General features: G+C 38.6%; 1 protein-coding gene across 1 annotated transcript in view; it reads right to left on the reverse strand.

Moving 5' to 3' along the window:
- The window catches only part of WDR64 (WD repeat domain 64), a gene marked incomplete at both ends in the record, with an annotated part of 51,538 nt that extends 26,067 nt beyond the window's left edge, over positions 1 to 25,471 (reverse strand). Inside the window, 10 exons of the mRNA XM_084261079.1 lie at positions 9,664 to 9,803; positions 15,388 to 15,467; positions 16,459 to 16,593; positions 17,975 to 18,189; positions 19,439 to 19,546; positions 21,520 to 21,549; positions 22,830 to 22,933; positions 23,405 to 23,507; positions 24,492 to 24,622; positions 25,321 to 25,471. Of these exons, the coding sequence (XP_084117205.1) occupies positions 9,664 to 9,803; positions 15,388 to 15,467; positions 16,459 to 16,593; positions 17,975 to 18,189; positions 19,439 to 19,546; positions 21,520 to 21,549; positions 22,830 to 22,933; positions 23,405 to 23,507; positions 24,492 to 24,622; positions 25,321 to 25,471 (1,197 nt within the window). The remainder of the gene's footprint in view (positions 1 to 9,663; positions 9,804 to 15,387; positions 15,468 to 16,458; positions 16,594 to 17,974; positions 18,190 to 19,438; positions 19,547 to 21,519; positions 21,550 to 22,829; positions 22,934 to 23,404; positions 23,508 to 24,491; positions 24,623 to 25,320) is intronic.

Genomic DNA, 25,471 nt, shown 5'->3' on the forward strand with positions numbered 1-25,471 from the left:
TCTTGCTGCTTGTCCAGCTACTAATGCCTGTACCACATTAAAAAAATGCAGTCACTTAAAGTGACATCAAAAACGCAGACACATCACAGCATTCATAAATCTCTTCCTCCTTTCCCAGCCCAAGGGCAGGGAGATTACATAAAGCACTCTTCCACACGAGTAACTCCCACACAAGGCATTACCAGCGTGGCCGCAAGATGTGGTGTCACTGCTGTTCATCTGCACCAACACATATGGCTGGGCATGAACTCATGCACAAAGAGGGGCAATGAAGGGCATGTTTATTTGGACATTAGGAGGTGACTAGGGGCAGTTGCCTTAGGAACATTTTGTTAATAGTAATTTTACCATTCTGCTTATTTATTGAAGAATTTCCCACAGCAGCCTGACAAATGCCAGGAAACCCCCTGAAGCCCTTTGAAAACATATTCTTTATGGTAAAACTTTTCTAGACTGTGTCTTCTGAAACCACAGAATACAGACTATATTCAAGCAAAAAAATCCACTTTAAGAAGGAGTGTGGAGAGAAGGAGCTACAATTCTTTTTGGAAACAACTAGAAAACAGCCTAAATTGCATTTTCCATCTGGTCTAAAAGCTGTGTTTTACAAGCACGTAAAACCAGCAACACCCCTCTCTTCTGTTTTTCTTAATACACACACAAAGAGCAAAAGATTCATCTTAGCAACTAAAATGGGAACAACAGAGGGAGACAGAAAGAAGATAGGAAATAAGGCAAGACAGAATTGGTAAATAAATATTTTACATGCTCTTGGTACAGTAAAGTTCAGTCTTGGGAACACTTATCTCCTGATGGATTGTTATTGACTGTGGAAGAAGTGAGTCCTCTTCTGCCCCTTTCTGGCTGTAATTAACTGAGATAGAAAAGAACTAAAGTCCAGGACTTGCTGACAACCCCCTTATCCCACTCCTCCCATCAAAAGATAATCCCTTCAAATTACTGCTAGTTAAGAACAAGAAGGTAACTATAAAACTGATCTAAAGAAAATATCACTAACTCTCAAGAGAAAACGGAAACTACCTTTAAGTGCTTCCAAACATTCACATCCTGCTGATGCTTTTGTAAGTTAGGGAAAATTTGGGTTTTGAAAAAGACTGCTTTCCTCAGTTTTAGAGAATGGTCATGCTGGGTATCTTCAAAAGAACTTATAAAAAACAACTTTTACAGGAAAATCCCTCTTGGAGCAGAGAGAAGTTGCACTAACCACAGCATTTGCTGTGGGCATAGACGGGAAGAGTAAGCAACAATTAAAGCTGATTTTCTCTCTCCCCTATTTTCTGTTTCAGGGGGTCACTGAAGCATTCGTGGTCTAAGTAAAAAAAATACAAATTCATAAAGAACATCTGAGTCCTCAAAGACAAAAGTTCCCAGGCACGTAGCAGAGATCAAAGTGCAGTTCTTCACAGTAAGTGATCTGCAGAGAATGCCATCTTCTGTCCTATGATCCCTGAAGTTGATCCTGCAAAGTCCCACAACTCCCTGTAGTTATTAGAAGACTTAGGAACAAATTGATGTCATTGGGATTACTCGTAAGGCTAAGGCAAGGAGGATTTAGTTCTAAGCACATTAATGCAACGTGGTGCAGCAGATGGTGCTATAACTGATGCCAGCTAATTCAGTGAAGTTCAAAATGATGAATGTTTCAAATCACTTCCTCAAATAGTATCATTAACCTGGTAACATATAAGGTTAATGTCCTTTTCCCAAACATGGAGGAATGCTGGAAAGAAATCAAACTGAGTTATAGTCAATAGCGGGTCTAATCGTATAGTAACGCACCTGTGGGATATTTACTGGGTGCTATGCAACGACTGAGTGTGTTTAAAGGTTCTGTATGTCTGTCTGTGTGCTGTGTGCTCAGTGTGCTGGCACTAGACCTAACTGACACCTACTGCAAAAACGAAATAACCCTCAACACTTCTGGAGAACAGGTTCAGTGGACATTTAGATGGTGTGTGAGTCAGAAACAGGTGTAGGACAGAGGTGACTACCCATGGAAGCCTGAACCAAAGAGCTCAAACCCCAGCCAGTCTTAGAATGATGTTCTCACCTCAGAGATAGAGTTTAAAGTAATTTTCAGATATACAACAATTCATTAACCTTTTGAATATCTTTTTTTTTCTTCATTTTCCCCATAGAAAAATAAACAACCAGAAAACTACAGGTCTGGAAATTTATTTTTAATATCGCTTAAACCCTAGATCTCAGTTTTCCAGTAGAACTATAGAAATCAGCACAGGCTGAACATAGATCTTGTTCTATTTCCAAGTGCAGCAAATACAGATTATTTCATACTTTAGCCAGCAAATACTTGCCCAGAAACAGAACATCTAATGGATCATTTCCTTCACATATGCTGAGAATACATGAGGACAATCCATTCCTGAAGGAAAATTGCGCATTCTCAGATATACTGAGAAAAAAAAACATCCTTTTGAAAAGATGCAACTGCAGATAGGACTCTATGTTCCTGAAACAGTTCAGCTGCATGCTGATTGCAAGCATGCATGTATGCTATACACTGTCTTAAGTGTAAAAACTAGAGGAGGAAAATGTAGGTATGAGTCAAAAAATTACATTTTAAATTAATTAAAATCCCTTTTGCTTTTTTCACAGAATCATAGAACGGTTGAGGTGAGAAGGGGTCTCTGGAGGTCATCTTGTGTCACCCCTCTGTTCGAGCGGGGCCACCTAGAGCCCAGGACCATGTCCAGATGGCTTTTGACTATCTCCACGGAGGGAGACTTCACAACCCCTATGGGGCACCCTGTGCCAGTGCTTAGACTTGCTCTTCCCTCAAGTGTTTCCTGATGTTCAGACAAAATATCTTGTGTTTCAGTTTTTTATCTTGTCCTGTAAAGGGCAGCATTGAGAACAGCCTGGCTCCATCTTCTTATACCCTCCCTTCTAGTAGTTACATACAGAGATGAGCTCCCTCTTGAGTCTTCTCTTCTGTAGGCTAATTTTATAGGGTTTTTCCACAGACTACCTAAGCAATAAAGTAATTTGAATATTGGAAAATGGGACAGAAAATCACAGAAAATTGGGTAAGTTACATGAAAAGTTCGAAGAAGATTATTCAATGCTCTTGAAGGATTATACAGTATACGAGAAGAAAAATCTTAATATCTGGGAGAAGCAAATAAACCAAAGAGAATCAAAACATAGCAGCAAGGGAGGATTAAGTTTGAATTTCAAAGCAGCATAGAAAAAATGTATCTGCTATAGATGTGACCACATAATTTCAGTGAAGGATGACTGGAGAAGATTTCCCAAATGCCTCTTTTTCAAATTATCTCAATTAAATTCAATATTGTTGATATACAGTACATTTCAGTAACAGCTGTGATTAGCAATGGTTTGACATAAATTAAACATTGTGCTTCCAGCTCAGCTGCTCTGCTTTTCTGGGAAAACTAATGACTGTATTATAAATATACCCTTAAAAAAATGTCATGTTCTTTCAAAATCAATAAGGAAAACATCCACACTAACCTAAACAGGCACTGATACCATCACCTGCTCAGTTCCAGACAGGCAAAAGACATTTAGGACTTCCCACTGGGATATCACACAGCTTGTTTGCCATAAAGCATGTCTGGAGAGAGAGGACTGGAGACTGATAAGATTAAGGTTTGAGTAAATTAGCAAAAGCTAAAAAAAAAAACCAACAAAACAAAACAACACTCCCCCCCTTCTCTCCCAATATCTTACTTCCCTTTGATTCCCCCTGAAATGCTAAAAATCTGCCTTTGGGTTCTATGAGAATGAAACTAAACTATATAACAGATTTAATTTAGTATTGGGAAATTTCAGCTCAGAACTGTATGTATTGGACATTAGAAAAAGATTTTTTACTAAAAGAGTTGTCAGTGCCTGGAACAGGCTGCCTAGGGATGTGTTTAAAATAAGGGTAGATTAGGTACTTAGGGATATAGTTTAGCTTAGGATGGCATTGGCTGGACTTGATGATCTTCAAAGGTCTTTTCCAACCTTGTGATTCATGTGCTTGCATGAAATTAGCTGCATCAAATTTTGAAGAAATTACATATGCAATGAAATTCTGCCATGCCCCAGAGGGGAGATGCAAGAAGAAATCACCCTCTTTATTGCACTACTCTCCTGCCATGCCTAAACGTGTGCATTGCTCTTTTGGTATTAGCTGCCAAAAATAATATTACGTTTAAAAGTAAAAAGACCAAAAAACTTCCTTTCACCAATTAAAAAAAAAGGTTTCAGTTTTCAAGTGATACCATAGAGCTGTATAAAGGCTGGGAATATACTTGCTACCCTAGCACTACAGGTCATCAAACAAAACAGCTTGGTTTTATGCCTGTAGGCTCAAACCTTGTTCACCTGACTCACTTAGGTGTTGGTACTTTTGACCAAAGCCACCGCTAGAGGCATTCTAGTAAAATCAACAGAACAACTGGTGCAGCAAATTATGTCTCACCAACTTCACTGACAACTCAAGTAGGCAAGATGTGAAGCTGTAGCCTCCACTGTTCTAGCTGTGAATCCCCACCAGGCACTAAGTGAGAGAGTGTGGTTGTCACTGCTTCATGTCTTTCAGTACAAGGGCTGCAGTACTTCCAGCCTTTCAGTACAAGGGCTGTGCAGTCTGGTCTCTGCCATTGGCCTTAATCTTGTTTCTACAGAGAGTTACGAGTGCAGCATCATCTTTTAGGTAATGACCCACTTCCTGCCACAGCTACAGGTTTAATTGCCCCTGCCCCTGTGCCTGCTTGTATTTTCCTCAGTGCTTCCTGAATGCCTTCACAGAGTTCTGTAACGTGAAAAAAAGGTAGTAATAAATACTTCAGGCTTCAGGTACAAGAATAAGAATGGGCAAACAAACAATAGTGTAGTTATGATGAACGTGGTTCCTGTTGGTCTGTGGTATGTAATTCAGCACACAGCATAACTTGTGTTTGCAGGACATCTCAACACAAGGTTTGGAACATGTTCCTATGATTAGGAACAAGGAATTCACATCAATATTTCAGATCTCTTAGTAAATTCACTTAACTGAGGAGCTGAAGGAAAAGACATGGCTGTGGACTGCCACACTAATTGCACCAATTCACACTGTTACTTTTAAGGTCTTCACAACCTGGAAGATCAGAAACAGATTTATTTCCAGGAATGTTATATTCTGAAGCAAATCCAGCAGCACCGAATTATGACAATCCCTGCCTATGCCTTCCTTTCTTCCTCAGTGTCACTACTATGGAAATACTAATTCGTACGACTAAAGGTCATACAGAAATTTTTTACAAATCTATGTCTCTGCTTAAATTGTAGGTATTCTTATTTTATAAACCAATAAAGTAAATTTAACTTTTGTGATAAAATAAATTGATGTACAAATAATTTTTAATAGCTGCCTTACAGCAGTTTATTAATAATCTCAAGAAATGCTCATGTACTGGACTAGTTTAAGGAATCTTTTTTTTTTTTTATATGGAACCATCATTTGAGTTCAAATTTCAAATTCTTTCTTGACTGTTGTCATAATAAGAAGTTTGTTTTGTTATTACTGGCTCAGGGTAATTTGGTTTTAGTTAAATTGGATATCACAGAGAGTTTCTTCAGTGCTTTCCAGCAATCTGTATTGCATGCTGGCCAAAATACTCGAGTGTAAATAAAGAAGTCTCCTCAAAACAATTCACTTGAATCCCAGATTTCAGTGCAGTGTTTGGAGGTTGTCTGTCACCAAATATGGTATTTATTTTTGACACCCCAGTGAGTGTGTTTTTTCTTCAGATCTATTGAGATCCACCACAAAAAAAACCCCACCCAACGTGCTGCAAGATGAAAGCTCTGCTCAGACAGCACGTCTCCCATGCTGACAAGCAGAACTGATCTGGGGGAGAATAAGGAAAAACTGTTATTTTTCTTTCACTGGATGTATTTGAGTGATGCCTGGTTTGTGTCATCGCATGATTCTAGAAAGATGTGAGAACTCTTGCTTAATTAAGCAGTGGCAGTGATAAAATTTCTCCTTGCGAACAAAAATATATAAAGTTCAGATTCTGGTACCACCTCTCCTTTTAGAAGAGATTGTAGAAAGATCTGGACTTACCTCCAGCTGTCTATGCACTCGATTGCATAACACCACTTTGATTAAGAATGAAGGAGGGCCAAAGTGATCTTCTTTGTTGTTTATTGAAGACACCTCTATCAAGATCATCCAGATTAATTCTATTATAGTAGAGCTGTATTTATGATTCTTCTACTTAGTAGTTTCCAGCAGTAGCTAAATAATTGCTATTTTCTTTAAGATGACCCTATATACAGGTGGACTGACAGAAACAAGATTGATTTCAAATGCACAAGCCACAGATAGGGGGTTTTGTTTGTTTTATCACAGGCAGTGCTGAGAGCACAAGTTCTATAACCTTCACCAGAGTACTCAGGTCAAGTGCCACAATGGTACATGTAAATGTTACCATTGTCTCTCAAATGCACAGTACACTTGCTGTGCTGCAGTTCGTCCCAGGGTCCTCACTCCCTGCTAATCTGAAGGAGAACCTGGACAAAAAGTGCTGTGAATCTCTGCTTTTTTCATGCCTAGGTTCACTTCTGTGGAGATAAGTGTGCTGGGATGTAGGGTGCAAGAGAATGGTCAGCATATTGGCCCTTATGCTCATGCTAGGTGGGGGTACAGCCAAGTTTTGCACCAGGGTGCTGCTTGGAGTTCTTGCAATTCAGTTAGGACACAGCCTGAAACTCTCACAACAAAGACCATCTTGCATAAGAATCTGATTTAAAGAAAATAATCCACGTAGTACTTGCATTTTACTTTTCAGCAAAGTACTAAGAACACGCAGCGTAGCAAGGCCTGTGTTAGAACAACTGCCAGTCAAATTTTCAAGTTCATTCAGGAGGTGGATTGCACATTTGTCATAATGAATCACGGCTAAACTACACTCTGCTGAAGGAAACTCATGCAGATTCTGCAGTAGTTTTAAACCTTAAGAGATCACTATTACTAATTTAAAGAAGTAGAGACTTCCAGCATGCATACCCTTTAGTTGAATTGATTTAGTTGCAATCTCTATTGCAAACAGAGATTATTCTTCTATTTACACAGGTGGTTTTTCTATTTTTTTAAGTAGGCTCTCTGAGACAGCCTCTTTATACGGGAGATCTGCATTTACTAAGGGCTGTATAAACTGCTGTTATAGCCCCCAACCCTTTCAGAGCTCTGCTCTACCCTTTTCCTGCCTCTCCTACCACACACACATGGCATTTTGCTATAGACACAAGTGACCTGCTGAGTAATCTGTACTTTGGGAATCATCTGCCTAGCTCACAAAGGTATGTGAACAGACTTGAGCAGTGTCAAAAGAGGTCAACTGAAATCCAGTCAGACCTTCCAGAAACAGATAAAAAGGCAGCAGAACAGTCCTATGAAATAAAGCACATACATCTTAAAAGTAACTTGAATACAACAAGCAACATGTAGCTCTAATTGATCCTTGGCATATTCAACAACTTGACTTCCAGGTAATCAGACCGGGTTTTGTTGAGGTATTTTTTTGTTTGCTTGTCTTTTTAAATCTTGCACGTTTTCACAGATCAAAAATGTTAAACTGTTATGTACTCATATTTCATAATAAAAGGACTATCTCATGGGACTAAAACAAAACACAGACCTCAGAAGCAAAAATTGCAGCCTCAGAAAACACCTGACATTCTTGCAGTGATCAAACCAATTGCTTGTAGACAGTGCAGATAAAACATATGCTTAAGAAGCCTTACAACAGAAAGGCAACAACGTACTCTTGCATTTATGTCACTGGTCTTGTCCATAATACTAAACCTTGTGTGTAGTAAAATTCTTTCACTCATTTCTATTTGAAATTTTTGACATATGGTTAAAGAGAAGGTTTTAAAAATAAGCATCACACAAAATAGTTTATGTCTGCTTTCCTAAACTCCTTGGATAACTTCAATATGGCTTTTAATCTGGCATGCAGCCACAAGGGACTTACTGGTTCTGAAGAAGACTTGTACTTGAGGAAACAAAGACAACCTGTTTCCTTTATGGAGATTTAGGTTTTGGTTTCAGGCCCGCACGATCTTACTGTTCTCTTCACAGAGACATTTGGTTTTTATTGAGACCGTTGTGTTGCATAAGATACTTCTTTTGACACTTAACACACTGATGCCTCCCTCCCCTTCTCCTGGGCTTTCCATGCTGTGGGATGTTGAGACTGTTAGAGCTAATAATCTTGTAAACTAGTTCCTCCACTGTAATATGAATTCCCTATGGTTTTGGCTTTGGTTGGTTTTTGTCGGCTTTTTTGTTTGTTTAGGTTTTTTTGGGGTTTGTTTTGGGTTTTGCTTTTTTTTTTTTTTGCACTAGAGCTGTGAAACCATAAGGTAGGACTGGTTCATTTTTACATTTCTGTCTTAGCTCTGGCATACATGAATGCTCTACTGTATGGAACTAAAGCTAATATCATCAACTAGAACTCTTGTAAAATCCCCTAGCACTCTTGTAAAAGATATATAGTGTTTGCAGTATCTTTGAAACACTTAACTCAGCCATTACTCTTCAGACTGAAAAATGGATTTTTAGCTGAAAAAAATGGCACGATGAGAAAGCTCTTATTTTAATGTGTATTTCTGACATGTTTTAGGTTAAATGTAATGTTGGGAATGTCCAGAAAATGTATTAATTTCAATTTTCCTCAGATTTTCTCTAGTTCTGGTATTCTGTCAAACTAATGCAAAATCTGCTGAATATGGAGAGATTTTGTTTCCCTTGGTTACAGTCCTTCCACGAGATCATTGATCTCTGTTATTTTCACTAAAGATATAGAAGATCTCCTTACTTTGCTTCAGCAGCCTCCTATATAACAGTCACTGAAAGATGAAAACAAAATAGAGAAGCTATTTTGATTTCCCTATGCTAAGCAGATCTGAAAGAAAATTGGTCTTTGCTTTTTTGGGTGGAAAAAAAAAGTATGTATTTAATGTAACCTTAAAAGTTCCCTAGGAAATTCCCTAGTCACTAGTGCAAGTGAGCTCATCAGGGATGTCAAGACTGGAGGCAGCCTCAGCTCCAGGGACACACACACTGGTGGAGTTCAGAGTCCTAAGGGGTATGTGTCAGGCAAAGAGCACAATCAGGACCATGAAATTTAGGAAAGCAAACTTCCAGGTGTTAGAAATCAGCAAAAGAAGAGAAGAGACCAGCATGGCTGAGTTGGGACCTGCTGGTGAAACTTTAAGGCAAGAAGGAACTGAACAGGCAGTTCAAGAAGGATCAGGTATCCTGGGAAAACTACAGGGACACTGCCTGCTTATGATCAGGTGATGACTGCTGAATGAAGCATTCAGGTTATGTTATAATTCTGGCAGTTACCCCAGTAATATGGAGATTACTAGAACGTTAATATCTAGCATTGGAAGTATGCTTTTGTCAAAAGTCCAATAGTCCCATTCTAGTCTTGCTTCTCAGCATAAAACAATTTGGTAATTCAATACCCTCCACATTTTTATGAAAATAAATGAACTGATAAGGAATAAGATTAGGACTAGGTAATATCAGATGTACTGGCTCAAAACCAGCTTCCTACTTGCACTTTTATAGCATTGATTTCCATAAAGTTAAGAAAAGTCTTTTACCTTTGCAGAGGAAAGGCTGATGACATGTTGATCTTTTTCATTTGTCACAACTTCCACAACACTATGTTGGTGTCCTGATAGCTGCCCTGTGGGCCTACTATGAATAGCAGGATGCCACAGACGAAGCAGTTTGTCATGACCTGGAATTAAAAATATTTCTTTATATTCACACACACACAGACTGCACAGTCACTGGTATTACAAATCATTATTACAAATAATTAGTACCACAGTTTTTCATTCTGAGAGTTGGATTTCAACTTATCCCCAAACTTCTATTAAAACCACATAATTGATTTACTTTTCAAAGCCTTTTTACTTTGCTAGCAGAAGGTTTGGGGCAGTGGATGTGACTACATGTGCTAGTCCCATAGGAGCAGAAATAGACTGGGGTCTCAGACATTTTCTCCTTCAAAGATCTAATTGACAAAAACATCAAAATGATATATGTGTCTAATTAGCCAGGAAACGAAGGAATAACCAACTCTATGGAAGAGGATGGGCATGCAGAAGAAGGGGAACAGACATGAAAGTTGAGGGCAGATAGGAAACAGTAACTGCTGATGACTGAATTTTTGTCTTGAAGTAAGTATGAATTAGGTCTTTCATATTTATTTCTACGTTGAAACATTCACTTCACCTGTAATTTAGAGAGTAATCCTCGATTGCATTATAGATTAATCCTTTCATGCTTTTTTCATAATAATTTTCATAAATATTTCAAAACACAAAGATATTAAAAATGTATCAGTAAACTCCCGGGTTTACAAACACAACTGTACCTGTATTTTGACACAAAATAAAAGAAACAGCCATATTTTCTCCAGACTTCACTTTGAGTTTTGATTTTCTCTCAGCTTAAAGTGAAGTGCAGAAAGCAAAACCAACACACAGGCTAGGAAGTACATGCTCTGAAAGAATAGTCACAAAACTCCAAGATGGTGAAGCTCAACTGATTTTTGTTGACAAAGAGAAGAGTCCAAGGTCAGCACTTGCAGTCTGCTCTCCAGGGATGGTCCATAAGCTTGCTCAGCCCACTGTCATTGGTCAGTCTCTCTCTAGAGAGGTCTACTCTTTTGCTTCTTGATACAGCAAGATGTGATTCATCTTGGAGCACCCCACCTACCTTTCCTCTGTTAAGTATTACTGTTCTCCCAGTTAAATTGATTTCACTGTTTATGTAGCCCCTCTCTAAATGAGGGAGGCTCAGTGGAGAAATGATCTTCTCTTAAAGTAGCTACAACAGAAAGTCATTTTGGTTTATGCCAGATCATTTCACAAGTGTAACTGAGAAGGCAACCCTGCGAAGAGCGGTACGTGCACAGTGTACAGACAGAGCCTGCACAGGAAAGGGGAGACGTGGCTAAGTAGCTGACCAGCAGGAACTTCAATGGGAACCAGTTTATTCTCAGCAGCTCTTTCAAGCAAAACTATTTAAGCACGGCAGGAAGTAGCTTAAAGAGACTATAGATGTGATTTGAATTGTAACAGGCTCAGCTCAGTGTTCTCCATTCAAAGACAAATAATTATGAAAGCATGTGATAACATTTGGGGTTTTTTTAAAGGGTTTTTTTTTATGACAACAGCTCTATTCTAGCTAGATGTTATGGATTCCAAAGCATTCTTTGAACATGTGGTCCTTTGTCAGACTGTCTCACTCACTCTCACAGCTTTACAATTTGTGTGGTATTACAGGTCTGCTGGGATGTCTCCTTTCCAGTGGTGTTGAAACCCCCTTGAGAACAATAGTATATTTGAATGGAAAATGAAAGCTAAGCATATCTTGGCATCCAATGATAAACTAGAAAATATAACTCCTGGTTTCTCTCTACGTTACTGTTCACACACAGGACCCCTTATTCTTTAAAATAACTTGCCATTCCTTCAAGCCTGCCTTTGAAACAATCTTGGGCTAACAACGTCTGCAAAACCTCTTCAGAACTGCTAGACATCTGTTTAATCAACATGAATTCACAGGTTCATCATATTGACCAATATCTCTTTTTTTGTGTGTGTGTGTGCTGCCTTATCTGTCTTCATATATTCTTAAATATAGACTGCATCATAGAAGAGTCTTATCCTTATGCTTGTGAGAGCTAGGATTAGTGTAGACCTGGAATACGGTTTCTATAACAAGGATTCCTGGGAGTCCTGAAAGTGTCAATACCTATGTATAGTGCCAGTAAATAGAAAAATCAGACAAAACACACCAGCTACTTCACTTGTTCCAGGAATACACAAAGGATACTGAGCAAGCACAGAGGGCTTCCTTTTATCAGTGTTAAGATGCTACTGCTGGATTTAGAAATCAGTAATAGCTTTTCTTTTTTCTTCTACTTTATTGCTCACAGGAGAACAATAGCTGGATTTGAAGAAATAAATAGAAGTTGATGTATCATATGATTTAAAACTCATTGTCTCCAGCTTTTATATACATACACAATTTGATTTTAACTGTCGCTGTTCCCTGAGGTGATGATTAAAACATAGTTAGACTTGAAATGGATAGAGAATAAGAGGAAAATCCTATCACTTTACCATTCAATATAATATCAGTGCAAAATTCTACACAGGAAAGTTTTTCTAAATTGCTATAGGCATCATATTTTAGGCTGCCATCAAGCTTTTATTTAAGTTGTCTAGCTTTCAGCATGAAAGGTCAACTCTGTACCAGGTTTGCTTGTATCCTTCTTACTCGTTATTACAAATGTCAAATATATGGAAAACAAAATTAGGTTGTGTCCCAGGACTGGCAAACTCACAACCATATTCACATACAAGTAAAATATGGAAGAGCAGGGGTGTTGAAATATTATTTTTAACACTAAGTTCTTAGTGGTATTTTACGTACCATTTGTGTTATAAGCCTGGCTAAGTAACAATACACTGGGGCTTAGTAAAATGCTTAGCAGATTTATCCCTGAGTACTTTAGAAGCTAGCCTGCAATCAAAGGCTGTAGCTTTTGGGGTTTTTTTTTCCTTTTAATTGCTGAATGTAACATATAAACATAGGGGTTTTTAACAAATGCTTGCACATGTCACCAAGAAATGTCTGTGTTATGATCCTTGAATTAACTGCTCTGGTCTTTGATTTTTAGGGCGTATTACAGGTAAAATTGCAGGCTTTCTAATCAACAGGCCTAGCCTATGATCATTTGAAACCGTTTCTCTCATTAGCCCTAACATCAACGTGCATTTCTCAGCCAGACAAAGGAGAGAGATGGCTTTTAAGGTACAGAGGCAAACAGTGTGCTCTAGTCAGATTGCTTTGCCAATGTGAGCAGTGTATTTTATTAATAAAGCACTGAACTCTAAAGCTTAACTTTTGAAGAATTTAGTAGATGGATCTCTCAAACACTGAATTCTTAATTTGGGGTGCAGCTTCACAGTAGCCCCTGACTGATACAAATGTCACAGCGAAACTGAGAAGGATGATCCCACCCTGTCATTATCTTTGGCCATGCATTCCCACTCTCTTCTATGACTCTTAGTAATCCATCTCAGGAATAATTTCCTTTTGTGTTCAAGGGAAGCATCAGGACTAAGCACTGAGAATGAGGGTGTGGCAGGAGGATGCTTTTTAATATCAAGATGAAGGCCAGTGAATGAACAAGCAAGACAGGAACAAGCAACCCAAATCAACCCGACGCAAACGTTACGACCCAAGCATAAATTAGAAGATTATTAGAAGTACAGTTCCTGTACTTTTTTTCACAATTATCACTGCAGACGCCTTGAACACAATATTATTAAACTTTTATCATGTTGCCATACTTTGTGTATTTTTGTGCAGTGACAGTCAAGACAAATTAAAAAAAGCAGTGATATTAAATGATAAAAGCTCATCTCCTAAAATATTTTGATTATGTAGCTGTTTAGACAGGATAGGAAGTCCTGCATTCCAAGTGTGCTCTCCAACCATCACGGACAAATATGCAATCAGTCCTTTTCAAAAATGTCAAACTCCCTTTTAAACTGAGGAGGATATTTCTTTCTGCAGCTGCCAGTATTCAGAAGACTCTTACAGAACATCACTGCTCTTATTTTTTCCTTTAAGAATTGTACACCTGATGGCTTTTAAGGATAGCGATGTTATTCCTTGTTAATTGTTATTTTGCTATGATACAAGGAATACACTTCTTCATCTCTTGGGATACTTTTCCCCAAACTTTTTTTCCATATTCATCTAATCTCTCAAACATGGCTCACATCAACCACACAACGAATTCTAGTACAACATGAGGTTTTACTAGTGTCAGATTAAGAGGCATTAATGCTTTGCTACCTACAGAAGAGATATTTCATTAGCACATGTACCTAGGGCAAGTATTGCTGCATAATTTCCATATTCCTGTTCTTTGCCATAGGTGTTTATTGCTTGGCCACAGTCAGTGAGGGAATAGGGGGCTAGGCAAACCTTTGGTCTGGCCTACCATAGCTATTCTTATTTCCTTAGGAAGGTGATACAGATTTTTCTCCTGCTATAAGAAGAATTTCCAACATGTAACAAACTTTTACTAGTTGCCATGTAATCGCCTTGCCCTATTCAGGTACTTCACCCTAGTTTTATTACTGCAGTAAAATCCCCCAGTTCTACCTGCAGGAAATACTAACCACATTTTATAGGGCCTCCCTACTTCATGTTGTCAGTCAATGTCTGCAGAGGACTTTTTGTGGCAAGGTAATCAATGTAAATAAAATCTCACCCAAGGCTGAACTTCAGAATGATCACTAATAACTTGCCTATAGCCCTATTGCTTTCCCTTTCAATCTTGTCACTAGAAAAATCAATAGAACTGCCTGATATTTATTTTGATATCTGTCACAGTTTTCCCTCTAGCAAACTGCTACAGTTCAACCTGAATTGCATTATTTTCCATGTCTAGGTCTTTTTCCCCACCTCCAATTTATTTTACTCTCTTGCATATTATCAAGGCTGCACAGAAGAGCCTTGGCCATATCTATTTTCTTAATGTTATTAAACATAGACATAAGAATTCCCACATGATACATTGTTCAAAACAATTTTTAACAAAGTTTTTAGCCAGACTCTCATGTTAAGACCTGGAGATAAGGCAGCATTGATGTCACCGCAGGGCACCACCCTGGCAGACAAAACACACAGACAACTGCTGTCATACTCCAGTCACATTTCTGCAGCACAAAATATGACCACTGCAACAGAAAGACTCATAAAATCATTGAATAACAGGGAAGAAGTAGATGTCGATGTGCTATTTCTGCAGGCTGTTTTGGGAGAAAGGATGAAGAGTGAAGCTTTGGGGAAACATGTTGAGAAGGAAGAGCAGCAAAGATGTATTAAGCTGGGCCACTGTGATTAAGGCAGGAAAGGAAGACCAAAGAGTTATAGGGAAGGATGGGAGCCCTGCTGATACTGCAAGGAGTAGTTTGTATAATCCAGCTAGGACAGTAGCCACTGTCACTTGGAAAAGTGCTTTAGAGTAGTTCAACATGCTGTTTGTCCTATTTTATTATATAAATAACATGATACTTTAGTCAAATCCAGACTGACCCCTGGAGAGATGCTTGTCAGGGCCAAGATCTTTTCAGTGAGACACTCATTAATTAAAAGTAAGGCCTCTATTTCATATAATTTAAGACAGTAGCTATTATTTAAATTCTTAAGATATTAAATCAGTCATTTGATCTCTGAGAAAAAATTTCACAACAGAACAATCTCTTGGAAAAAACTCCAATACTTACCCCCAGTGACAATGACTTTTGCTCTTCTACAGTAAGTGAAGGCATTGACCCCTCTAGGTACAGAAAATTCCTTTACAGGTCTGAAATTATTAATAAAACAGTTGATCAGATAAGAAACATTAGAAGAATACACATACAGTCATTCCAATTTTCTGTAGCATATAGAATAGCTATTTGCATAATGTTTACAGCCCCTTGCTAAAAGCAAACTGATTATAACAGTGACTTAGATACTAGCATCAATAAAATGTGAACAGGGTACCCTTTTTATTCAAGAGATGGATATTAGAAAAAATTTTTACTGAAAGAGTTGTCAGGGCCTGGAACATGCTGCCCAGGGATGTGGTTGAGTCACCATCCCTAGATGTCTTCAAAAAAAGGGTTGATGAGGTACTTAGGGATATGGTTTAGCTTAGGATGGGAATGGTTAGACTTGATGATCTTCAAAGGTCTCTTCCAACCTTGTGATTCTGTGAAAAGTTCTATCTATATGTTATTTATAGATCCTTTTCACATCAAATTGTGTTTGTAAAATGTGTTAACTCAGTTATAAACCATTCTAAAATCGTGGACTAGTAAGGCTTGGAATAAGCTATAGCACTGACAGGCCATACACATGATACAGTACATGTAAGGAAGCCACAATCCCTTTCCTTCTGCATAGTCAATGCATTTCACAGCCCTCAGAATAAATTACTTTCTTGGTTTAAGCTTATGTAATGAACTTACGAAGCTGAAACTGTAAATGAAGCTTAGCTGAATATGTATTTTGTGGATATAGATTTTAAATGAATGGATACATGCTATACATGGAACAAAGCAATCAATTTTCTAACTGAAATTTGCCTGCTGAGAAGTTGAAGCAGAAAAGACTATTTTTAAGGATTGTGAGGAGAGAACATATATGGACAGTTCTCTCCTACATCAAAAGCTAAAAATCAAAACATGTTCAAGTATTTAAGTACTTGTATTTTTGTTTGTACTACCATTACTTCTAGAATCTTGCAAGGCACCAATCTCATGCAGAGTTGTACAGCAAAATGAGTGCTTCTTCAGATGTCACATACTTACAAGTTGTCCTCCAGTCGCTTTACATTATCCAAAACAAATGAGTGAATGCTGTCTGAAGAGCAGGATCCAAAACAATTTAGGTCAGAAATATACTTAACTTTCACAACCCAGTCATCATGTAGCTTGCGTTTAACACTGGAAATACAAATTGAGGTATTCTTAGAGTCACTGACTGCTTTGGGTTTGAAGGGACCTCAAAGACCACCTAGATCCATCCCCCCTGCCATGGGCAGGGACACCCACCACTTGACCACATTACCCAAAGACCCATCCAACTTGGCCTTGAGAACTGCCAGGCAGGGGGCAGCCAGAGCTTCTCGGGGCAGCCTGTGCCAGTGCTCACCACCCTCACAGGGAAGAATTTCTTCCTTCTATCTAATTTAAATCTACATGACTCCAGCTTAAGGCCATTACCTCATCCTGTCACTACATCCACTTGTAAAATCTCTGACCCCTCTTCCTTATAAGCTCCCTTAATGTACTTAAAGGCTACAATCAGGTCTCCCCAGAGTCTTCTCTTCTCCAGGCTGAACAAGCACAACTCTCTCAGCCTGTCTTCATAGGAGAGGTGCTCCAGCTCTAGGATCATCTTCATGGCCCTCCTCTGGACTTGCTCCAATAACTTCATGTCCTTCTTTTGTTGGGGGGGGTGGGGGGGTGGGAGGGTGGGGTGAGGGTTGTGCAGAGCTGGACACAGTACTCCATGTGGGGTCTCACCAGAGCAGAGGAGAAGAATCACCTCCCTCAAGCTGCTGGGAAGTTTCATCCTTACTGGGGTACAAGCAGACACTGCAGAGCATATCAAACTTCTCACCCACCAACACCCCCAAACCCTTCTCAGGGTTACCCTCAATCCATTCTGTCCAACCTGCATTTGTGCTTGGCACTGCCCCAACCCATGTGCAAGACCTTGAACTTGGCCTTCTTGAACTTCATGAGATTTGCACAGCCTCAACTCTCAAGTCTGTCAAGATCTCTCTGGATGGCATCCCTTCCCTGTGGGTGTGTTGACTGCACCGCACAGCTTGGTGTCATCAGCAAACCTGCTGAGGGTACACTTGATTCCACTGTCGAGATTACTATGATAATATGTCCATCGGTGGATAGGGATCTTGTCAGAGAGATTATACAAAAGAATGCCAGCATTTAACATCCTGCTCAAAAGCCAGCAGAGTTAGTTAGGCTTGAATCATGCACTTCTCTAGTAGTGATTATGATTCCATCTAATTGGGCAAATAAAGCTGTGCCCACATCAAGCTGAGTAACAGCAACTGTGAATTCTTCCCTGAAATCTTACCCTGCAGCATCTCTGTTGTAAAATCATCTGTCAGAACTCCTACTGAAAATGTTAACATTTCCTTCACATGACAACCAAATGCTTGTTGCAGTGTGAAATACTTACTGCACTTTGAAAAAACTCTCTTTGTTAGGTGGGATATATTACACACAAAACCTAACCCTCCATTTAGGCCAGAAAAAACAAATACATTTGCCATACTGATAATAAACAACTTACATGTTAAAAGTTTTGGAGTCCAGGACTTGAAGTTGTGACTCTTTTTTGCCTTTACATCGTTTCAGTCTGAAGTCATCATTGGTCACAGTAAGCAGATAAACATAACCCTTATCATCTCCCATTAGGATATTATCCTGAGCCAGGTCTTCTGACAAAGTCACCGTGCAAACACAGAGCAGACTATTCTCCATTGGTTTGATGATAAAGTAATTACTCTGTGAAATATGGTAGATAGTTTTTTAGATAAATAAGTTGACTGAGCACTTACTAAACTTATATACTTGCATCAGCATTCAATTCTTGAGATTGTTTTTTCAAGCTCCCCCTGCAATAGCTGTTTCCTGATACTGGAGAGTCATGGAAGGCCATCACCAGGTGAAGTTAAATGAAAACCATAAGAATTTCAGTGAGGCTTTATTTCATAGGTAGGTTTTTTTCCATTTCAGTGAGGAAATATTAATTACAAATTTTAGGGAGGAGCTCTCCACACTAAATGGGACAGTATATTTTCTAAGACTACATATGTTTTCCCATTAAAAAACAAGATTCTATCTATAAGGCAATGGAAAATGGCCAAATTAAAGAATTATTCAAACCACAAAATGCCACAATAAGACACAGACAGAAATTATATCAGTCTTAATTAGTAATACAACCTGGGGGCACCAAGTGTACTTTTATTGACAGGTGTTTGAATTTTCAGAAATGGAGACAGTGGGATGGAATGCACCTGTAAGCCATTGTGGTATTTTGCTAGACTGAGAAAGCCTGGAAATGGGATTTTGGGTTGTCTGCATTACAGAGTTTATTGGTTTCACTGCCTGACTCCATGAAGTCCAATTGGATGGACAGAAAGACTTCTATTCATCTCTATGAGCTTGGGGAGAGGCCTTTTTGTGTTGAGAAAAAAATCCAAAGGCTTGATGGATGGCTCAGTGTCCAGATGGAGAGGAGTGACAAGTGGTGTCCCTCAAGGATGCGTACTGGGACAGGTGTTGTTTAATATCTTTATCAACGACATATACAGTGGGATCAAGTGCACCCTCAGCAAGTTTGCAGATGACACCAAGCTGAGTGGTGCAATCAACACACCAGAGGGACAAGATGTCATCCAGAGGGACTTGTCCCTTGATACATTCTCAGATATACATATGCACACACACATTAGCTATATATGTGCATATATGCATTAGATATACTAAGAAAATAAATGGAGGGGTGGGGTTTGCTTGCAAAAGTGTCCAAAATTTTCCTCTTTCTTCCAAGTTTTCAAGAGAGCCTAATAATCCCATTTGGTGTGGAAAGGGTATTCTTTTTTTAGCATTCCATGGTTTCACAGAGATCCTACAAAGAAAAGTTCATACCTCTATCCTATTAGACAAAAGGAATGTGAACATGCATTGAAAACAAACACTAATTTTCTCAGGCTTCCTTTTTTAACATTTGCCTGATCCAATATAGTACCTCTCTCCCTGTTGATTTGTAGTCCCAGACAACGACTGTGCTTTCAGTTACAGCCACGACACATTTCAGATGAGGTAGGAAATCGCATCCATTGATCCAAGCACTATCCTAATGAAAATAAAAAAGGTAGCTAAAGGATTTTCTCTGTAAATGTATTACCTTGTCTTAAATAGTTAATTGTCCCAATAAGTAGATAAAATATTTACAAATATTTGCAACACAACTGCCTGTATAAAGTACAAAACCATCTTTAAAGAATACATGAAAATCTACACATCAGTGTAGAATAATTTCTCTTGAAAGTGTAAGATTGGGAGCTCAAATTCACTACAACACTGGCCAGAAATTATTTGGGGGTTTTTTAAACATTATTTTCTCATTTAAACATTTTTCTTCAAAAAAAATTGTAGTGGACCTTTCAAATGAGGTGGGATTGAAATGGAAATACCTTATTTCAGCGATCTTATTTCACACTTTATTGCATAGGCTTTTATATTTATCTTCTGTATTAAGTTCATGTATCATTAAGCCTGCAACAGCACAACTATGCATTATTTTAATAATTCAGAAGAACTGTAAAATAACACTGACTGTGGCATCTTTTCTTAAGTTAAAATGGCAAAAAAACTTTTAATAGACTTAATCAACACATTTTTGGCAGTTCTTCAAATAAGCTATATCTCCCTATAACTTCTAAGGGCCAGTTCCCCTGGAAGTACTTGTAATCAGCTAACAGACAGACCAATGTTGCCAAACATACAGTTTACATCCACTGAGTGAGTTAAACAAAAAGCACAAGACTGGAAGCAGCTGCTGATACTTTACTTTTATTTCCATTGCTGTACAAAATATTGATTTTGCTCTCAGTGTAAAGGCTCCAAAATCCTGACAGAATTATGGCAACACTTTATCACAGGAGATAGCATCTCTGCTTCCTGAAGGCCCATGGGTAATAATACATTTACAAGGCTTTCTTGTGCTGCTTTCTACAATGAACGTATGGAAAATGTCCATCCCACAAGGGTCTTATGGATTGCTTGGGAATTCTAACAGAAGACCTTATTATCTGTGGTTTTTTGGAGTCCTTACAATAGTGTCAGATAGTATTGACTAAGTAGTATGGAATAGTTGGTTTTGCATTTGTAATTAAACTATTTTGTAGTGCTGGTTTGTGATGATTCAGTCAAAGTAACAGAGCTGCATCTTGCAAGAGTTTTGCAGACTATCACAGGTAATGAGGTGGAAGAAAGGCAAAAGGAAAATCAAAAGCAAGTAGTAAAAAGTATCTTTGCACTTGACCACTTATAGATAAAATCAAAGGGATAGACATCCCTTTGTTTTTTTGTGTTTTAGTTGAATTTTAAAAACAAACCCTGATAAAAAGATTTAAAACACTGATGTCGAAAAGTTTATTTCATTTATGTGCCTAGAAATGCAACCCAGGTATTACTTTGAAACAACTAAATAGTGATCCAAGTGCATATAAATGGTGATCCATTGTAATCCAAGCACACAACTAGTGCTAGTTTACAGATGTAATGACCCCCTCTCATTAAAAGTTCTATTCCCCATATATGCTGTCCTGGTAATTAAATCTTTCCAAGTCAATCAGGAGATGCCTTGAGAGGGGACTTAGCCCAGTATTTCTCATCTAGTTGGGAGAAACAACTCAGTTAACAGGATGATCTTGGAAGACAGAAGTCAGATGTCTGATAACAATTAAGGAGGAATGAGCAGGAAAACCTGGTCCTTCAGGTCCTACCTGGTACAGAACAATTTAGTAGAAGAACCAGCATTTATCTGAGGCTTCTTTCTATCACAGGAGAGAAATCAAGTTACCTAATGTTTTCCTGTAACTGAAAGGAATAAGTTGAATCTGTGTGACATATGGCACCCTGTGCCAAATTATGCAGAAGTCTGAAGGTTGGAAATAGCAGTGGAATAACACAGATTATTAAAATAACTGATGTTAAGAATGTATTGCTAGCCATCTCTACTTTCTATTGGTTTCTAATTACTCACTTTAGTACCTGCCAATTTTTAATTCAAATCACTTAACAGGAGGAGAAATATTAACTTACTTCAACACTGGTGGTTGCAAGAATTCTCATCTGAAAAAGCAAAAAGCCACATCACTGCCACATCACTGCCACATCACCAATCTAAACCTACCTTGATCTGTTTTAAAACCATTGCCCCTCAACCGATCCTTAAACAGTATTTCAAACACCCCTTCCCCAGCTTTCCTGTAGGTCCCCTTCAGGTACTGGAAGGCTGCTATGAGGTCTCCCTTCAGAGCCTTCACTTCTTCAGCCTGGAGAAGCCCAAGTCTCTCAGCCTGTCTGTGTAGGAGAGGTGCTCCAGCCCTCTCATCATCCTCATAGACCCACTTCAAGAAATCTATATCCTTGTGCTGAGGGCTCCAGAGTTAGAAACCATACTCCAGGTTGGGTCTTTGTAGGGCAGAGTAGAGGGGAAGAATCACCTCTCAACGTGCTGGCCATGCTTCTTCTGATGCAGCCCAGGGTACTATTGTTATGCAAGAGTTTAATATACAAACACTTATCAGATTTGTCTTGATTTACAGTAGCATTAACTAAACTATGCACTGAGAATTTTCCTTAAGGCTTCCTACTCCTACAGGTCATCTTTACTGATCAAGGCAGCATCCACATCTGAGATCCAGAGAAGGGTAACTCTTATTTTCTAAAGTAGATAAAGAAAAATAATGTAGAGCAACATAAAGGTTGAAGCATATATTAGGGCGACATTTGCTGCAGAAAGCAATGCTTAGCCCACAAATATAAAACCTAATGGTCTACAAATGACTATTTATGGCCTTATCAATATCCAATAGCTGCAGATAGGTAAGAAAACATGGGATTTCAATCACAGCAACCAAGGTTAACAAATCTCCTGATTTACATAGAATATGATGGAAGCCTGTCACTGGTGAAACAGATGATTTTGAAAGGTATCCTGATTATACAGTGACTAAATTAATACAATATAGTATGACTGATATTAGCTATTTGCTGATAAAAAAAAGACTTTAAATTCAAATTCAATAGATGCACTACATGACTCCACAGCCTCACTGTTGCCACCCAAGACCACAGACTCCCCATTCCCTCACTCACTATTACTGTTCAACTGCGCAGCCTCACCATAGCCTCACCCTTACCACCGCCCAATTCTGCGGCTGCACCATAGACTGACCACTGCCTCTCAACACCGCAGCCTCCCCATTGCCACCCAGCTCCCCAGCCTCCCCAGTGACTCACTGTAGCCTCACTGTTGCTGCCCAGCTCCACAGCCTCACCACTGACTCACCCCTGCCACCACCCAGCTCCACAGCCTCACCCCCACCCACAGCTGGACAGATACCTACTTGTTTGTTGAAAATAGTCAGCACTCCTTCCTGAGAGCATGTTACTGTGAAATCCAGGTGGGGGACACTCACTATATCCTTTACCACATCTTGTCTCTTGATAACTGGTAATGACAAAACGATGCCTTTAAGACACAGAAAATCTTAGGAGTGCCATAACAGCATAACACTTTCTCTTCCTTAAATGCCTATTTCTACTAACCCCAAGGCATTAATGCATTATATCTTCAATTAACCTATTCTTGATTTTAATAATCATGTTATGTTTTTATATATCATTAATGCATTTTGGATGTGGTAGTTCCTTATTATTTTACAAGCACAAAAAGGCAAAGAATAACTGCATAAATAGACTGAGTCAGACCAAATCACAATTTCAAAAATAATTTAGGAAAAAGGACAACTGGGCAAGGCAGCATGGACTGTTCAGATGCAGTGAGTTCAGTATAAAAGCATATACTTCAAAACACAAATAATTAGGAAAGACAGGCATGAGATTTTCTTACTGTGCTTTCAGTAACGTGTGCAACACATGGTGTTAAAAAAATGTTTGCATACAAGATGAAGTCTGTCACCTGTATGAGTAATCTGCTGTTTTTCAGACACAAGGAAAACCATGTTTTCTTCTTTCACCTGGGAAGAAATGGGATTGCCTTTTCCTGTGAAATAGCCAAAAATCTAAACAAAGAGAGAACAAAAAAGTCAACTGTCCAGAACCAGGACAGTATGATATATTTACAAGTCTGAAATTAGCCAGATATAGTCAGCAGAAAATCCAGTACAGGGAATCTCTTAGGAAAAAGCTTGTAGAGACAATGATGTCATTTGCAAAATGCCCATCTGTTTTCCCCATGTGAAAAGGGGGAGAAAGGCAGGGCTCAGCAAATGTCTTCCATACTCAGGATTTCACTGAATGATGGCCTGAAAGAACTAGTCATCAGTCTAGTGAAATGGGTTAGGAATGCTTCTAGGGATTATTTCCATATTTACAACTTCCCCTTACAGTACACACTGATCTTCTCTTATGTAAGCTTTACAGTCCAGGTTTTAGCACTAGGAGCTTAGGAACATACTTAAACTAAAATTACAATACCACAGGTCGTGGAATAACACAAGCTAGAAAGAGCTAAATTTTACCATACAAACTCCTTTAGTTCTCAAGACTCACACCAGAATGGATATCAACACTCAAATTTCACAAGAGGAATTCCAAAGATAGATTTTACTCTCCTGTCTTCCAATCTCTTCCCCAGAAACTTGCATTTAGTCACCAAATGGGCACATGCAAGTTTCTGTATTGTTTGCTATCAGACTAAACATGGAGCCTCTTCCTTTCTCAACTTGGTAAAATTAAATGGCACTTCTTGGTTAGGGTAATGAGGCAACAAGTAAGGTACTCTAAGCAAAGTATTCAATTTAACTTTTGTCTAGATCAACCAAACCACTACTTTTAATCTAATTTACTAGCTTCAAAGGCATATCTGTTTTCCAAATAATAATTATCTTTGTTAAGAAATTAATGGTGGTCATGACAAATAACAACATGACAGTGCCTAATTATGCTATAGAGCTCATGAAAACACATTATCAACACCTTAATACTCTCATCTTTAAAGATTCAAATTAGTTGTTTGTATTTAACAGACTTTTAGAAATCCTTACCTCACACCATTCTGTCCTTGTGTCAAGATTGTTGCTAATCTTCCTGTAAAAAGCCTTAACATTATAATCCTTGACTTCTGGACCAAAAAGCGTCTGTGTGGTTTTACAGAACTTATCATAGTCTATCTCATCTGTATGGGAAAAGCATTATCCACAGAATTAAAAACTGGCAAGGTGCAGCTTCCTTCCTTACCCCCCTACCTCCTGTTTTATTTCTCCTTCAATAGCAATAGTATACCAATTCCAGCTCGGCACATTGTATTCACTACAGTATCTTGAGAAAAAAAAAATCAGTCTTAATGTTCAGTCTTTTCAAAATTCTTTTTTGATTTGCAATACATGATAAGAAACAGGTATAAGAATAGGTGAGAAAAATCTCACCTCTTATTTCTTCCTTTATTTCATACCACAATTCTGGGTTGTCAGTCTGAAGGGCATCCTAGGATAAAGTTTAGCCATTCATGCAACAATAGCCACTTGCATTGAGAAAAGCAAAACTTTGCCCTGATTATTTACAAATAAGCAGCAGGATTTACATAATTCATTTTGTTTATGCTTTCAAAGATCACTAGATACATTGCACTGTGCCACTATACATATGCAACTCCACCAATTACATTTTTTGAGTGATCACCATAGCATTATAATGTAACAAAAGGTCCTATTTGAAGGAGAACAGCACTCTCACAGCACAGCCTGCCTGTTTCCTGTCGCAATCAGGAAGCCACGGTTGGAATGTTAATTTGAAGTCTTTCTTATATTCTCATCTCTATGACAACCTCTCTCAAAATGAACATTACACCATTCCATCAGAAAAAGTCTCTCGTACCATCACCTTCAATGTGCAATCCTGATCTCTTCTTTCTCTGCTGTGTCACAGTTTTTTCCACTAGTATCTTGAACTGCTTCAAAGCATTCTTGAAACCGGGCACTTGGAGAGCAGAGCCACTTTCCTCATGGCAGCCCTCTGTTTCAGACAT

Source organism: Gallinula chloropus (assembly GCF_964237585.1).
Source record: "Gallinula chloropus genome assembly, chromosome: 3".
NCBI lineage: Eukaryota > Metazoa > Chordata > Aves > Gruiformes > Rallidae > Gallinula > Gallinula chloropus.